Genomic DNA, 17,785 nt, shown 5'->3' with positions numbered 1-17,785 from the left:
TGAATGAATAGTCCTTTTTATTTCTTGCATGGGTTACCTGTGTGTTAAGCAAGTGGCCATAAAGAATATGACATCATAATCCACATACGGAACTAGATATCACAAGAGCCTATGTTCCTTTGCACAACATCAAATTTAACTCACTGTGCCCCAAGGTATCACACTGGACAATATATTTCATCTCCCCTCAGTCGGCTGTACAAGGGGGAGAGCAAGGGATTTCCCAGTGCAATTATATCATATAAAGTATTGTATTAAGTCAGGTATTACAAGGAAGAGGTGAGGGATGACCCACAGTTGGAAGTCTGTATCTCTTGTAGCATTATTTTCTTCCTTTTGCTAGCAGTGTAGAGCTTTTTGGTGCCCTCCCTACACATCGTTGCTTGTAGTCCTGCTTTGATCTTTTTATTTCTTGCCCTTCCTTGTAGTGATGAAATGCTGCAGGTAGAATCTGTAGTGGTCTAAAATAAATGTTAAACTTTTTTTTAATGAAACTTTTTGGGGGGATCTTGCACTTTTTTCTTCCATCACTCTGGGGATCTGCTTGATTTTTCTCCCAGTGGATTTGTTTCATTTGAATGCTGAAATAGCAATTTATGAAATGCTTAACCTCTTGATTTTAAAATCCCACTTGAGGTCTAGCATTTTTCATTGTTTCTTTGAATACTTCCATATTTTAAGATAAGCCATTGAATCCTATGCATTGTTTTGCAGACTTTTTGTTTATTCAAAGGGACACCTGCCTTTGGAAGCATCCAAATGGCAGTCTCCTATATTTTGACGTTGTAGCTTATTTGATAAAACACAAACCAGGTGCCCAGAGAAAGCAAGTACTTGGTTTCATTAGATGGCTCCTGCTCTACAAAGTACACAGCCTTTGGTGGTCTGACAATTGCAGCTTGCAATGTAAACAAATGAAGGCTATCTGTGGGTCTGGCCATGAGCACTTAAGACCTGTGGGTGTTGGATACCAGTTGCTGTGTACTCCAGCAAAAGCAAAGGCCAGTACATGAAATTTTAGGCTTTCTTAGGGCTGAATATGCAGTCATCTACTTTAAGACTGCTGTGTGGTTGCTCCATCACATACCTCACCTGTTCTATTTGAAACTGATTTTGTTTGCTGACATTTTGCCAATTTTGTCTCCTGAATGAACTGTTTTTCTTCATCTTACTCCTTTGCTATTTCTGTTTCCTGGAATAATAAAGATAAAACTGAAATGGAGTGGTGCCCAATTTTTGGTTACTTTTTGTATTACCTTTTCGGTGTTCTAACAAGTCATACTAGTGACTCAGGGATTTGTTGCATATAATTTATGCTTAATAAGCCTAATTAGCAGTCTGAGGCACACTCCATCATAAGCTTCTCCAGATCAGATATGTCTCTACTAGCACCAAATAATTGTATCTTTTTATGGCCTTTGGGTTTTCATCTGCAGAAGGCAGAAGATTTGAATTTGACAGTTTACAAGTGTACGGTTTATCAGACGATGAGAGAGACTTTATATTACCTTTGTGAGCATGTGGATAACATTTCTACTGGTGCAGGGAAAACATATATTTCCTCCTGCCATGAAAAGTAATATTTGCATATAGAACATTTGTAGCTAATGCTCTGTAATAAGGCATGTCTTTTATAAATACTGGAGCAAAATAAAATCAGTCTCTAACCATGATGTATTCTATATATGTATTTGCAAAATCAAAGACAGCTTTGGATATTTTATGGCAATTTCCATTGCTGTAGACTCATGAATGAAGGAGAAATCACATTAATGTGTAGAATGTGCCATTAAGCTGTGTTTTTGCAAATTTGCTTCCCAAACCAGGTGAACATGAACCAGGAGCATGAGCTGAGATAAAGGAAGCCTGCTCAGATCTCCCTAGCTGCCTACTCTGAGATCTCTAGCTTCCATTCCCCTTTCTTTAGCTTAGAAAGAAGCTCTGGTTGCAACTACCCTCGAGCTACTCTGTGTATGAAATATTCACACATACACACACATTCTGAGGCACTGGTACTCAAATGCATCAATACAGCCTAATCTTCTTCCCTTAATGATCAGCAGAAGACTAGCTTGAGATGAGTGAAGAAAGTCCCCAATGATCACCTAAGTGTACTGAGCTGAACTTTGACCTCAAAGTCCTTGGGGTCTCTTGCACCCAGAGCAACCTTCACTTGCCCAAAGCACACTGTCCCAAAGCACAGTTTTTTCTTTTAGGGCAAAGCCCCCTCTGTAGGGACCTTCCCTGGGTAAGTCTGCCTTCTCACCACCATTGTGACCAGCTGCTATGGCTTTGCTTCTTTCTCACCATTGCTATCACTTGCAAGACAGACAGAGAATCAGCAAACAAGTAGGTAGCTGCATCCACTACCCCCTTTTTTCTCATTCCCATTATTCTCTGGGCCAGAATAGAAGGACTTTTTTTTTCATTTTCACACTCCATTCTTTCCACTGCCCCAAACATCCCATCAACCAGTGTAGGGTTTTCATCAAGATAATGTTGCACCAAGAGAAATGCTTCTGCCACTCATGATGTTGCTCAAATGTTCACCCACACTTTGTTTAAGGGCTCTAGAGGTTTTACCCACATACGTTTTTTGCAAGTGTACTGAATTGCATGAACAACATTACTGTTGTGAAAGGTCATAAACTGTTCTAAAGTAGACCGCTTTCCTTTCTTGTGTGCTTGCTTGCTTGTTACATTTCTCCCACATGGATGATGTTGCTAAGGACTGGGAAGCCCTGAAATGCTTTGTGGCTACGTGCCTCCCTTCTGTGTGAAATCACTCCTAACCAACATGCCTCTTAATTCTCTTGTGTGTTTGAAAGAGGTCAAGGGCTTGTCCTGGCAAACTGGAATCTGTCATAAAAGAAGCCATTACTTCTTATTGCTACCTGGAAGGGCACTGGATCCATAGTTGAGCATCACTGTGCAATTGATTCTGTTATTGACAGCCTTTTCCCTGTTGCTTGGAACTTTTTTGTTTTTAGTAGCACTGTTTGCATTGCTTGTGAGCTTGATAGGAACATCTCAACTTTGCACAGGGGTGGTGAAGCTTTTTCATTTCAACAGCTAAATTCCATTTTGCAAAAGGGTCCCAGAGGCACATCCTGTCTGTGAGCATGAGCAAAGGAAACATGGACATAGTCAAAAGCAGAGTGGGAAGGGCCAAATGTGATTCATACCCCTTTTGAGAATACCCAGAAGTAAGGAGGACAAGCCTCTGCCTGTCTTCTCAGGAGTAAGTATGAGTAATATCTATACTCAGAAATAAGGGAGGACAAGCCACGGAGTAAGCAAGACTGAATCACTCTGCACTTTCCCTAGCAGAGAAAATCTCTTCCCTCTTATCTGTTGTTGATCACAGAAAAAAGTTTTTCCCTGACAGGGAGAGGTGACAAGCTTTGGGGAAGAAGCTAGTGGGCTAAATGCAGAGCCTCTGTGGACCTTGAGAGGTTGCAAAGCTTTGGAATGACTCCATAACACATCACATCACTATTTAACAGTTCTGCTGCATGAAGCAGTGACAGTAAATATCTAAATCATGGTCTCTTTGAGACAATTAGTAGCAGCTTGGCTTAGACTCGTTCACAGATCTCTCTAAATTTTGCTTTCCTATCTAGATAAAATTTCAGTGCTGGGGAAAGCCTGCACATCTTGGGTGCCCTGTCCAATTTGATGTCTGACTTGTGCTTGACAAATTTCCCTGTACGTTTAGTCACAGTATCACTCGAAGTCAAGGTTTGTCCCTTTACAATGGACATATGAGGCTTGGTTGGCTTGACTATAAAAGTATATCACAGAACCTGCTGTTTTGCTCACTTTCAGAATTTTTTAACATAGCTAGCCCCACTTAATTACTTTTCATTTTAGTTATGTGATTTGGGGGTATAGTGCAAAATTATGTAAACAGCAGTGGCCCTTAGTATGTTGAAGAGCTGGTGTTTGGCAGCAGTTGCAAAAGCTCACTTGCTCGCTTTCTCTTGCTCTCTCTCTCTCTCTCTTTCTACTTCCCATGATGCTAAGCCACCAAGGGGGAGGATTAGCATGATGTCTGAGCCCCATGGGATGGCTCATGAAACACCCCAAGTGGCCATGGCTTGTTCTGAGCTTTAGGAAGCCCTCCTTGACTTTGCCTGTCATCCAAGTTAAACCACCATCAAGCTGAAAAATATAAAAATCCCTTGGCAAAAGTGGCAAAAAAGGGTTGCCACTCTGGATTAGGGGCTTTGGCCACCCCATGCCACCTCCTTCCCAAACCCCATGCAGAGCGTGAGGAGGAGGAGGGCCTGCTCAGCTTTGCTTCCTCAATGGGGAGCAGAAAAGCAGGCCCTTTGGCGGATGGGGGAGGCCATTCTGCCTGTCAGCATCATGCAAGTGCAGGGTGCTGATAGCAAAATTGGGTTGTGGGGCGGGGCAGCAGCTGAGGAGCAGGAAAAGGCGGGTTGTTGTCCTGCCTCTCTTGATGTTCTAGCTCAGTACATCTTGGGATACTGGCTGAAGGACTGGAGGGGGAGAGGGGGACATGTGCCTGAGGACCCCTGCTGCACCTGGTCATTAGTTGGGCACAGTTGCACCCCCCCCCAGCAACTTTTAATCACAAGGTATTCAAACCCACCCTTCCCACCACACACACATGGCTGGTGAGAAACAATAATTCTGCCAAAAAACTGTGAAATTTAAACTGTTTCAAAGAATTTATCATGCCTACTGTTCATATTCAGGAAACTGGAGTTTTATTAGGATCCCCCCACCCTTGCTGCCGCCGCCACTGCACCTGTCAAAGCAGAAAATTAAAATGGCTCTATTTATAGTCCCATTACTTAGATTGTACTCCCTGTATTGCTGGCAATAAACCACTCAGACTGGAAATATAAACACAGCTTTTAAAAGAACACTGTCAACAAGTAATTTAAGATTGAAGACAGTTGTTTTAATTGTTTAAAATATATTTTTATTTGAATATGAAACTTGGATTTTAAACTGCTTTTATATGAAAGAGAGAGAATGGGAACAGTCTGCACATTTTTCATTCACTCCAGTTCTTTGTTGCAGCCACAGGAACTCCCAGTCTGCCTGTTAGGTTGCCTTCCCTGCAATCATGTTCCCTATTAAATATAATAAATATGGTAGGAGCATTTAAAACAGCCCTTTCCATTGACACAACGGAGGAAGCACTCATGGCAAAGCACTGCATGAGCATTATTGTATGCACAGTGTTCTGGATTTTGGATCATGTAATGCTACACACACACACAAAATGCCAATTACTTTGGATTTCAGTTGAAATATAGGCAAGTACTATGGATAATTCCTTCCTTATTAAGGAACTAGCATATACTTTATAATAATTAATCAAATCAGAGAAATTAAACTTCCAGCTTCCATGGAAGTACAACATACACCTAAGTTGACAGAGATGGCCTTTTCTGTTCTTCTCAGTGACATGGACAGCAAGACACAGCAAACAGCTATTTCTGCTGCCAGCTTATCTCTCGCTCTTGCTGGGGACGTTGGGTCATTTCCATTGCCATTCTTGCAGGAAAAAAAAGATAATGCTCTGATGGTCCCTCTGCAGGTGTTCCAAATGGCCGGTTATATTTCTGCAATGTCATACTGTGCTCTACAAGCATGATGAATCCTTTTGCCCATTAACATCAACATGCTGTTCAGACACAATTGGCTGGAATTACCTGGTTCTTCGTCGTGGTCTCTGTGCATCACACATTATGGGTGCTGTGCCTGCACAGTGCCTGTAGCCAGGAAAGATTCAAAGCTTTAATGGATTTTGGTGGGAATTCCGCACCCCTCCCCCACTGTGGTATAAAGGGTGGAGCGCCCCCCATTTCCCAGTCTTCTTTTGATCGCCGATCACTTTGCCTCAAGCCGTTCGTTACTCTTTCTACTCTACTGCATATTACCTTGTTGTTCTTGTTTGTTGATTCTTGTTGCTCTTCTCTTGTTAAGAAATCCCTTCCAAGTTTAAATCTTTCCCTTCCCTGTTAGGACAAGTTTCCCCCCACCCTTTTCCCCCTTCCCCTATATATTTTAATTGCTAAATTATTGTATTTATTAGGATTTTAAATTAGCCGAGAATGCACCGGGGGGGGGGGGTTAAATGTTTTTTTCCTTTTCTTTTTTCTTTTTCTTTTAAATTGTTATATTGTTATTGTTTATGTTTTTTTGTATTTTTTGTGATTCGCCCCGAGGCTTTGTTGCGATGGGGGCGGCATAGAAATGTTTTAGATACTTGTCTCTCTATAGTTCTTCTTCTTCCCATTCACTATCCATTCTTTCTTCTCGATGGCTCAGCGTGCGGCTTTTCAAAAGCGCTCGAAGTGTGGGGCCAAGATGTCTCCGACGGACCCACATGAGCTATGCCTTTTCTGCCTCTGAGACAGAGAAGGGCATCAGACTGACAAATGTGGCCACTGTCAGATGTTCACTAAACAAGCTTGGAAGAACTGAGAAAATTGACCGAGGAAGATCCTTTGGGATCAGGCCCTCATTGCCTCCAACGAGCTTGCCACTCAGGCCTCTTCTACAGGCCCACCTATGGTGTCCTCCCCTCATCCACCATCCAAGGGGGCTGCTTCCAAGGAGACCACTCGCTCCTCCCATTCCTCCTTCCAAAAACAAAAGGAGAAGCAGAAGCACACTGGGCCTGAGGATCCGTCAGCTCCCAAAAAGTCTAAGAAGACTAAAGCCAACAAGGCCAATCACAAGCAACGTAAGCTTGCTCAGGAGCCTCGCAGAGACTCAGGCTTGACTGCCCCATTGGTCCTGACAGCCGCTTTGGTTTTGACCCCTTCAGGTCCAACTGCTCAAGCCGTCAGGCAAGTTACACCGCCTGGATCCCCACAAAGGATTTCATTGTCAGCTCCTTCGACTCTGGACTGCTCTGAGGCAGCTCCTCGCAGATCAGTGTTGGACGGCAAGATATGGGACTCACCTCCCCGCTCTCAACTGGGCCATCCAGCGGTATGCTCGCCTACTCCAATGCCATCATCACCAGAGGCATCGCCAAGACCTCAGCCTCCATCTGACATGCATTGCCACCAGCGTGCATCAAGCCAAACATCTAGGAGCGGGGTTCCTATGCCGTATGGTGGATTCGACCCGTCCCAATCCTATCCTTGGGACTGCCGTCCGCTGTATGGCTACTACCCCATGCCTTGGGTGCGCAGATATCGTCCTCATCCATCCCGGGCAGAAGCGCCTTCTGCTTAGGCAGCTGCGTTCTCTCTCCTCCGTCTCCGGCTGGCTCCTCCTCCAGTCCTCCGTACCAGTATGACTCAGACTCAGAGGACTCGGATCAGGCTTTCAATTCTCCCGATGCCATCATTTCGACTCAGGAACCTGGGTCGCCGGAATAGTCATACTCCACATTTGGAGAACTCATGGCTCACCTTGCAAGGTCGTTGGAGGTAGAAGTTGAACATTGGGTGAACCCCAATGAGGACCACTTCTGTGACATTGTTCGTAAGGAACAATCATCCACTATCTCCATCCCCTTGATAACGACTCTTTGCCAGGCTATGACGGATACTTGGGAGTTTCCAAGCCAGCCTCACCCGTCGTCTCGATGCTATGAGTCCATGTATAAGGTTAGGGAACAGGACATTCCCTTGCTGCTCAAACACCCAAAACCGAACTCCATAGTTGTCGTCGCAGGGTCAGGATAACAGGGAGCACTTGACCATGAGAGACAAGGAGGGTCACAAGATAGACCTGATGTCGCGTCGTATCTATGCTGCGATGGGACTGGGCTTGCGGATATCTAACTACAAGGCAACGATGGCCAGATACCAGTACTTTTTGATGCAAAGGCTGGAATCTATCACCTTGACCATCCCAGAACAACAACATGATCTGGCCTGCATGTTTATCCATGAGTCCATGCAGCAGGCCATACAACAGCTCAGTATGGTGTAGCATTGCATGGATTGCAATTCCCGAGCACTTGTTGGCTCCATTGCTCTACGCCAACATGCGTGGCTACGCTCCTGCAATTTCCCAGATGAGACAAAGAGGCACATTGAAGGCATGCTTTTCGACGGGTCCGGACTCTTCAACGCCCGCACGGACCACAAACTCAAGCATATCTATAATGCTCAAGTCACTGCGTGGAGGATGGAAATACTGAACCAGAACAGACGTAAGTGGCCACAGTCTTGTTCTTATCGGTACCAACCCTACCAACAATACACCTCCTGCCAACAGTACCAGCCTTGACAACAATGGAACCAAAGGCAACCTGCCGCCCACTTCCAACAGGGCCGTTGCCGTCAGACCAATGACAAGCGACAGCATTGACAGGATGCACAGACTGATCTTCTCTCTCTCCACCCACCTTCCCCTCTCCCTTTTGGGGATCAGCTGCAAGGCCGACTCCCCATTTGGGAGTCCATCACATCTGATAAGTGGGTTGTTCCATCATTGAGCACGGATATAAAATCAAGTTTGATACTGTGCCCCCTTCGGGACCGATCCATTACACTTCTCCATCAACGGTCCTTCAAGATGAAGTCTCCCAACTACTACTACTTCATAAAGGGGCGATTCACCAGCTTTCTCGCTCAGAGGGGCTCCACGGTTTCTACTCAAGATATTTTACGGTCCCGAAATGGGATGGTGGTCTATGTCCAATCCTTGATCTACATGGTGTTGACAAGTTCATCAAGACTAAGACATTTTGAATGACCACCCTTCAGAATATCCTTCTGTTGCTCAGGAGAGAAGATTGGTTCACTTCTCTGGACAAAGGATGCATATTTCCACATCAGCATCCATCTGTCACATAGGCGGCTGCTCCAATTCACTGTTGGTTCTGACCTCTTCAAGTATAATGTTCTCCCATTTGGACTCGCTACTGCTCCACGAGTCTTCATGAAGAGCATGGCCCCCTTTTGTGCCCACCTCAGGCTACAAGGTGTCCAGATTTATCCCTACCTGGACGATTAGCTGATCGTCTTCTCATTGAAAGAGAGCCTGCTTTTGGCCATCAATTCCACGTGTAGATTCTTAGATGAACTCGGACTCTGTATTAATATTGAAAAATCATGCCTCGTTCCCTCACAGGTCATCAACTTCATCGGAGCACACCTTGACTCAATTCAAGCCAGAGCGTTTCTGCCACAAGCTCGAATGGACAAGCTTTGGTCATCGATTCATCACATCTCCAATGGCCAACCTACTCCTGCACTTTCCATCCTGAAGTTGCTCAGACACATGGCTTCCCCAGTCGCTTCAATACCCAATTCCAGACTTCAAATGCAACCCCTGCAACTCTGGTTCAATCACCTCTTCCATCCTCAACACGACTCTCCAAATCGTCTCTTGCTCCCACCTGCTTTCATTCTCCAGACTCTGACTTGGTGGAAGATCAAAGACAACCTCATCACAGGGGTCCCCTTTCGCTAGCCACAACTGACAGGGACCCTGTACACTGATGCCTTCCTTGCAGGGTGGGAAGCACATTGTGCCAATCTCTGTACTCATGCCACCTGGCATGGTCATGAGAAGTCCAGGCACATCAGTTATTCTAGCTGTCTTCAAAGCTCTCCAGTCTTTCAAGTTGACTCTTCGTGGCCAAGTAGTTCAAATAGCCTCAGACAATGTCGTGACTGTCTTTTACATCAACAAGCAGGGCGGCATGAAATCAGTACCCTTGGCACATCTTGGCCTGCGCATATGGGACTGGTGTATCCCCAGGGGGATGACTCTGCTAACAGTTCATCTCACCAGTGTAGACAACGAAGAAGCGGATGCCCTCAGCAGATGGATGTCGACAACTCACGAGTTGGGAGTTGGACTGACAGATTTGCAACCACATTTTCCAACACTGGGGCACCCCAGACATAGATCTGTTTGCCACAGTGGACAATGCAGTTTACACAAACTATTGCTCCTGGGCAGGCATCGGCCCAAATTCACTGGGAGACGCTCTGATGGTGAACTGGGCAAACATGTTTTTCTATGCGTTTCCTCCGATTCCGCTCATTGCAAAAACCCTGACCAAAAATGTTCAAGATGAAGCCCAGGGAATTCTCATAATGCCTTGGTGGCCATGCCAACCCTGGTTTCCCACCATTCTCAGTCTCTTCAAGAAAACCTTTTTCTGTCTCTCACGGGTCCTTCATCTCATTACTCAGGAAAATAGGGTGATTCGCCATCCGGACCTCAATTCTCTGAATCTCACCGCTTGGCTTATTCAGGGACTGTCGCTTTTTCCTCTTCCTTAGTACCGACAACTTCATCGAACCTGATGATTCCTGCACAATCCCTGGTACCGATAAGATCTTCGGTACCTATGGAACCCCCAGGTCCTGTTTCAGATTTGAGCGTCCTTCACCCAGACCTACAATTTATTCTCCAATCTGCTCTATGACCGACGACTTGTTGCTCCTACAAAGCTAAATGGAGACTTTTACCACCTTTGCAGCAACCAACCAATTTCTGCCACACTCAACCTTAATTGACAATATTTTACTCTTGTTATCTCTACATCAGCACAGACTTAATCCTACTTCTATTAAGGTTTACATCGCCGCGATTTCTCACTTCAGTGGTCTCATCTCCAGCTCCTCTGTCTTCTCACACATTCTCGTCCGCCATTTCCTGAAAGGATTACAAAATCTTCAGCCTCCAGTTCATTCAGTGGTACCAACGTGGAGTCTCTCTGTGGTTTTATAGGCTCTTACTAAAGCTCCCTTTTGAATCTTTGGCTACCACTGACCTATGCTTGTTGTCTTGGAAAACAGCCTTTCTTGTCACCATCACTTTGGCTAGGAGGGCAAGTGAGCTCTGTGCTCTTTGTATCGACCCTCCTTACCTCAACTTTCATAAGGAGAAGGTCGTACTCCGGACTGATCCTTCCTTCCTTCCTAAAGTCGCTACACCTTTTCACATCAATCAGGATATTGTTCTGCCAGCCTTCTTCCCCTTGCCCTTGACACCAATAGAAAAATCTCTCCATTCGCTCGATGTGAGGCGCTGCCTGGCTTTCTATCGATCCTGTATGGAGAACCTCAGAAAAACCAAACGTTTTTTCATTAAATATTCAGAACATGATAAGGGCTTGGCTGTTTCCTCCCAAAGGCTCTCCAGATGGATTGTCCAGACCATTGAATTGGCATATGCACTGTCAAAGCTAGAACTCCCTGTCATACCCAAGGGTCATGCTGCTAGAGCCGTAGCAGCCTCTTCGGCTTTTTCTGCTGGCATTCCATTGCCTGACATCTGCAAGGCGGCAACCTGGACGACCCCTTGCACATTTACTAGACACTAAAGACTCAATGTCCATGCCAGACAGGACTGCTCCTTTGGTCGTGCCGTCCTTTCTTCAGTTTTTCACTGACAACACCATCCCGCCTCCGGGTTTGGTAAGCTTACTAATCACCCATATGTGTGATGCACAGAGACCATGACAAAGAAAGGCAGGTTGCTTACCTGTAACCGTTGTTCTTCGAGTGGTCATCTGTGCATTCACACAACCCACCTGCCGGCCCCACTCGGTGTCAGTGACTGGGTTTGCAAAGGCTTTTGCCTTCAAATACAACCACTGAATGTATTATTCTCATTCTATTAGTATGTTTTTCTTTAATTCCATCCACTGGTGTCTCCTGACACTGACCATTCATCCATTAGGGGGTGATTGCACAGTCTTCATTAGACTGGGAAAATGGGGGGCGCTCCACCCTTTATACCATAGTGGGGGAGGGGTGCAGAATTCCCGCCAAAATCCATTAAAGCTTTGAATCTTTCCCAGCTACAGGCACTGCGCAGGCGCAGCATCCATAATGTGTGAATACACAGATGACCTCTTGAAGAACGACGGTTACAGGTAAGCAACCTGCCTTTCTTTTACATGGCCCATGAATGAATATATATATATTGTTCAGGAAGGACATGAGCCTGGAGCTAACATGACCAGCTGGCCTAACTGCATAGCTTTTCATAGTGGTGACTCAGTTTAGACACATGCTTTGAAATTCACCTGCAAGGGTTCCTGACTTAAGTTCAGAATGAACTTTCTGGAGCTGTTACTGATTATTCTGTGCTCTGATGTGTTTCCATCTTGGCTCCAATTACTATGTTCTCAGGCACTTCTTTAGTTTAGAACTTGGTTTGTAACTTTGGCTTACATTTAGGTGGCACTTCTGCTCGAAATACATGTGGCTGTTGAAACTTTTTACTGGCTGAGATTTCTGAATGAATACAAATGTCCAGTTCTCCCTCTAGATTCTTATGTCCCTATTACAATTAGTAGAACCTGAAAATTGAACTATTTTGGCACCTTGGGAAATGGCTTTTTTAGACGTACCGTGTTGGGAAGTTTTAGAGTTGGTTTCTTTGGTTGTGTGCTTCCCTCATGAGCAGTGTGATACATTTTAAACAAACATTCCAGTATATAGACTTAAAAAAGACAATAAAGTACTGTTCCCTAGAAGAATTAAATAGAATTATCTTTCCACTGTTTGTAGAGGTCATTGATTCAATAAACAATTACCCACAAACAATGTATATTGAATAGAGGTTACTATTTTTGCAGATCAAACAACTGTTTTGATCAGGTTTCATGCTTTATTTGAAGATTTTTTTACGGATCTGTGGGTGTTGTATAGACAGTCTCCTTAGCTTTCTTTGTACAGTTTCTTTCTTCTTCTTTTTACAACCATGTTATTCCTTTTAGGTACCAGCAGTGTTTTTATGGAGTCAATTTGTCTAGTCTCCGCAATGCAGCTGTGGATGAGTACTTCAGGCAACCTATTGTAGTAAGCTTTAAAATATATATATCTTCATCATATTCTAAAGGCTGCCAGTATCTCCATGTGGGGGCTTCTAAAAGCAGTCAGGACATTGATATCTGAGAGCTCTATTTTGCTTAGAGGATGTAGACATGGGGCGGGCAGAAAGTAGATTTCCAGATGCTTTGGATTTCAACTCCCAGAATCCCCTGCTAACATAGCCAGGGTCCAAGAATACTGGAAGTCAAACTTAAACTAAAACTTCCAGACATCTTCTTTCTGTTCTTTCCTAATATAGATTTTGATAACCCAACTTTATCTGAAGATCCCACTTGTTGAAACCCTTTGTCTTCACATTGACCTGAAATAAGCTACATAGTCACCCTTTTCTACAATTGCCTAACAAGAGTTAATACATGCTTTTTGGTTTGTATTTGCTATATGCTATGTGGAGTTCTGTGATTCTATCCCACACTTTTATTTAAGCCAGAGGTTGTTGGGGCAAACCGTATTTAAACAGGACAAGAGTTCACAGTGAGTGACCAAGTAGTGGCCTGTTTATGTTGCTGGAGTGTGCCAAGCACCATTTGCTGATTTGCCTGCCTGGGCACACTATGTAGTTTGTAGGATGGGGAAACAATCCCCAAGTAGCCCATGCCCTGTTGTTGTGTTATTTGAGGGTTGTTTGTGCCTCGAACAAGCCATGCTGCAAAGGTTCACACATCAGGACAAGCTGCACCTAATTTCTGGATGAATGGAGAAGACTTCTGAGGCATGTGCTGTTGCTTTCCACGTCTCATGGACAAGAATTTCTAGGGAGTGCAGGTAGCATCAGCAGTAGGATATACATGAGAATGACATGGTTGGTTTTTCTTTAAGGTTAGGACAAAATTGGGTAATAGATGAAAAGCTTGTGATTCCTTTGCTCACAGCTGAATAGTATTTCAAGGAAAAACCAAGCAAGTGGAATTTGTAAAGACTACTTAGAATTCTGTCAAGAAAAATGTTATTCTCTAGCATGTTGCACTGACCATTGTGTAATCATGTACTGTTTTTTCTTTCATAGTGGATGTGAGTTAATAATATGTATAAGAAAGTAGAAGAAAGAATATGTTATGCTCACTGCTATACAATACTAAATGTAAAGTTAGTGTTCCTATGTTGTACTAAAAGAACTTATTAGTGAAAAGGTTGCTAGAAAGTGCCTATCCCTACACTAATCCCATCCACCCCACTAAGATTTTCTGGGCATGATGTATATTTCAGGGTTCTAGATATAAGTAATGCATGTTACTGATAGGAAAAGGACCAAGCAAAGAAGAATTTTCTCTTGGGGAAAATACCTGTTTTACAAGCCTGAAGCACTAGATTGACAATACATGACTTTCTTTCTAAAATTTTAATCCTACAGGACACATTTGATATTAGAATTTTGATGGCTCGGACAGTGAAATACACTGTCAATTTTACAGAAGCAGCAGAAGAAGATTTGTACAGGTGAGTGACTAGAAAGAGCCTGCTTTCCATCTCTGAATCACACCCTATTTTAAAGAAATAGTATGTTGCTTTACTTTGCCATTTATAAGCAAGCCAGCAGCATGTGAATAGGCCCTATCTAGAAATGTTAGCTTTTTATCTTTAAAAGTTTCTAGCAGTCTGAATTGCTGCGATAGAATAAACATAGTAGTGGAGTAGAATATAATTTGGTGTGAAGTAATTTGCTTTAAAACACAACACATTCATCAACACAGCCATGCCAAAACAAAGTGAAATACAAGATACAGTGATTAATTGTATAGGCAGAAGGTTTTATTACAAGATATAATTTCTTGTTACAAGCACAGCATGTTTTGACATAAATAGTTCTTTATCAAGGGATAGCATGAAAAATTGGTATTGGTGAAAAGGTATTAAACCACCAATGCAAGTGGTAGTCACTTATTAATTCTGTTGCAGAAGAGTTTAATGCAGAAGATTCATAATTGTTGTGTTTTTAAGTTGTTGTTGTTTTATGTTGTTTCAATTAAGATTTTGTTTTTACTGGCTGGGGCTGATGGGAGTTGAAGTCCAAAATATCTGAAGGGTGCCAGCTTGAGGAAGACTGTTAAATACTATTGAACACAAAGAGATTTATTAGTAAATATGCCTGAATCATACCACACAACTGATGGAAGGTACACCTTCAGTGAAAATCCATCTAACTTTATTTCCAGAAAGGTGTTATGGTTAGGGTGCCAGTTTTTAAATTACCTACAGCTCCCATCAGCTCTTGTTAGCATAAGCCAGTGAGGGGGGATGATGGAGATTGTAGGCCAAAACATCTATCAGGCTGCAGGCCCATCTATGTTCAAAACCATCAGTGACATTTTGGTGTTCTAATATTACCCGTGGCAACTCTTTGCTTTTCTTTTGCAGAGTGGAAATCCCCTTTGTTTTCCAAGTGATGCAGTCTGGGCTAATCCATGGCTTGGCATTTTGGTTTGATGTGGCATTTGTTGGCTCACTGTACGTATTCCCAACAGCTACTTAGAAATGCCAACTTAAGGGCAAAGGCCCTTTCTTCTTAGGCCAAATTCATGCTTAATCAAGTTCTTTTCCTTCTAATACCTGAAGGAGGAATAAGCACAATTAACTTATGTTTGAATTGTGCAGATCTGACTACCTCAAAAACAATGTCAGCATATCATTTTTGCATTGGAAGCTGTTTGTGTAAAACAGACTCTTCATTAAAATGCCAAAGGCACCAGTTCAGGCTGTTTCATAAAAATGCCTGTATTGTGAAAATGATATGATAAAACATCACATACTGGCTTGAAAGCAAACTAGGCCTATAAGTGGATCTGGATGTTTGCCATATTGATCAACACCTTCCTTATAGCAACATTTTCAGCCCTGGTGCTATCTAAATGGAGGTACAGTTGTTGTTTTCAAAATTATATCCTGCCCTTCAGTCATAAGCTCTCAGGGTAGCTACAAATCAGACAAAAAACCATTGCAAATCAGATAAAGAAAATTAAAATAACATATCAAAAATAATAAACCTAAAGTAAAACAACAGAAGCAATATAAAACCCACAGATACCATGTCAGCAGAATAAAAGTTTTTAAAGGCCTGAGAAAATAAAATGGTCTGACTTGATGCCAAAAAGACCTGAGAGCCAAGCAAGCCCTGCCTGGGAGAAAAGGGTATAGAGATGAGGCACTGCAGCCTTTCTCCAGTCAATGCCCACCTAGCATCTAAAGGCAGGGCAACCAGAAAAGGCCCTCCAAACGTGATCTTAACACATGTAAAGCTGATTGGGTGGTGGGAGTGCAGCTCCACTGAGAACAGCACCTCCATGCCAGAATTTAGCACATTCTCCATTTTATTTGGTGGCAATCCTCCCTTTGCCAGGTTGGGAAAGTGGTTTGACATCTCTCTGTGCTTCCTTGGATATATGCTGCCCTTAAAAATGTATTGGGTTGGATTCTGCCATTGACAGAAAAAGAGTTTGTATTCGTGAAAGTATGCAGTCAAAGTAGTCTTTCCACTCACAGAATGGAAGGACTTTGTGTGCAAATTTCCTGTCCTGAGTGCCCATTCTGTTCACAGAGGAAAAAATCCTTATCCAAGCCATTCCCTCTTCTCTCTTGATCTTCCTGGGAGTAATTTTACAGACTGTTGGTTTAACAGTCTCCTCTTGGTGCCTGAATATTTATTTAATGTTTCCTCTGAAGGGTAACAGTCTGGCTATCAACTGCTCCGACAGAACCTCTGACTCACTGGTATCAAGTACGCTGCCTTCTTCAAACTCCACTTTTTGCCAAAGAAGGGGAAACACTTTCTGGGAAAGTTTTATTTGTAGCAAATAAACGGTAAGTGGCAAACATGGGTGCTTTCCTGTTTAAAGATGTTCACCTTGTTACATTAGTCAGAATTTCTGCAGTGTTATGTTGGAGAAAATAATATAAGGTTAATCTTATGAAGCATTTGCAGATTGGTGGAAATGAACAGAACAGGCAATATAAAACATGTTTTACATTGTGTCCCATACTGTAGGAAATGCTCCACATCCATTCATCTCAAAGAGGATTTAAAAAATGTCAGTTTAACATTTTTGCCAAGTGAATTTACTTTGGAGATCTAGCATTTTGCCGCTATTAGCATCCCTTTATACATTTAACCCTACATTTAGCAAAGTGAAATTGATTTCCGTTACAGAGAATATAATGGCCTAGCACAGCATTTCTTTTTCTTTTAAGCTACTTCAATTTAGTGGTTATATAGAGGTGATATACATTTATTAGAGTGGTTAACATACCTGTCCTTCAGCACAACATTGCTTACTTCACTGACTTTGAATCTCTCACTTGTTCTCTATAAAACGGAAAGAGCTGATTGTATACGTCACTTCATTTTGCTAGCTAATAGGAGATCCTTGGTGAGTTTATTTTTTGTTGTTAGTAGTGTATTCTGTTACCAGTAGCACAAAAATCCTTTCAAGATAGGCAGTAAAGAAGAGGACTTGCCAAAGGTTTGCACAGATCTGTCTTTCCTGTGCTATTTCCTTCACATGTGCAGAAATCTGGTAAAAAAAACTGGAGCTGTTGTAGAAAAAGGAACCAGTAGCCCATTCTCACGACTTGGAGAAGATTCTGATGGGCTCAGGGTACAGGCTACTTTCTCATGATAGGATGGTTAGTATCCTGCTTAGGGCCCTTCTGGCCAGAGGATACATCCCTGCCTATTGTTGTCTAGCTCATAGGAGGAGTCCCAAGCAGAAACTTCACCCCCCTAGCCTCATAGATGTCTCAGCTTCAGAATCAGACAAGGAACCTTTAATTCCCCATTTAGTTCATCCAGAAGAAATGGGTGTGACCACACTGCAGATTTCATCAGCTTCTAGAAGGTATCATCTTGTTTCAGTTATTTGTTAAGGCAATATGTTCCCGTTCTTCCAGCAGGAAAAAAATAATGGTTTCTCTACTCAAGATGTCTGTCATACACTACTCAAGATGTTTATCATGCACTAGGAAAATGCCAGACTTTCCTCCTC

The 17,785-nt window shown here is 43.0% G+C and overlaps 2 protein-coding genes across 2 annotated transcripts in view; both read left to right on the top strand.

Moving 5' to 3' along the window:
- The window catches only part of LOC123031349 (histone-arginine methyltransferase CARM1-like), a 79,551-nt gene that overhangs the window by 54,482 nt on the left and 7,284 nt on the right, over positions 1 to 17,785 (top strand). The window contains exons 8-11 of the mRNA XM_044446208.1: positions 12,695 to 12,776; positions 14,161 to 14,246; positions 15,165 to 15,254; positions 16,467 to 16,604. Of these exons, the coding sequence (XP_044302143.1) occupies positions 12,695 to 12,776; positions 14,161 to 14,246; positions 15,165 to 15,254; positions 16,467 to 16,604 (396 nt within the window). The remainder of the gene's footprint in view (positions 1 to 12,694; positions 12,777 to 14,160; positions 14,247 to 15,164; positions 15,255 to 16,466; positions 16,605 to 17,785) is intronic.
- Positions 8,262 to 10,950, top strand: LOC123031543. Its single transcript, XM_044446635.1, has 2 exons — positions 8,262 to 9,797; positions 9,829 to 10,950. The coding sequence occupies exons 1-2, from the start codon at positions 9,452 to 9,454 to the stop codon at positions 10,242 to 10,244; spliced, it is 762 nt and encodes a 253-aa protein (XP_044302570.1). The 5' UTR covers positions 8,262 to 9,451; the 3' UTR covers positions 10,245 to 10,950.

Source organism: Varanus komodoensis, unplaced genomic scaffold (genome assembly GCF_004798865.1).
Source record: "Varanus komodoensis strain SLA01 unplaced genomic scaffold, ASM479886v1 scaffold5, whole genome shotgun sequence".
In the NCBI taxonomy this organism is placed as follows: Eukaryota; Metazoa; Chordata; class Lepidosauria; order Squamata; family Varanidae; genus Varanus; species Varanus komodoensis.
The sequence above is the reverse complement of the archived record's forward strand: the minus strand, read 5'-3'. Positions and strand labels throughout refer to the sequence as shown.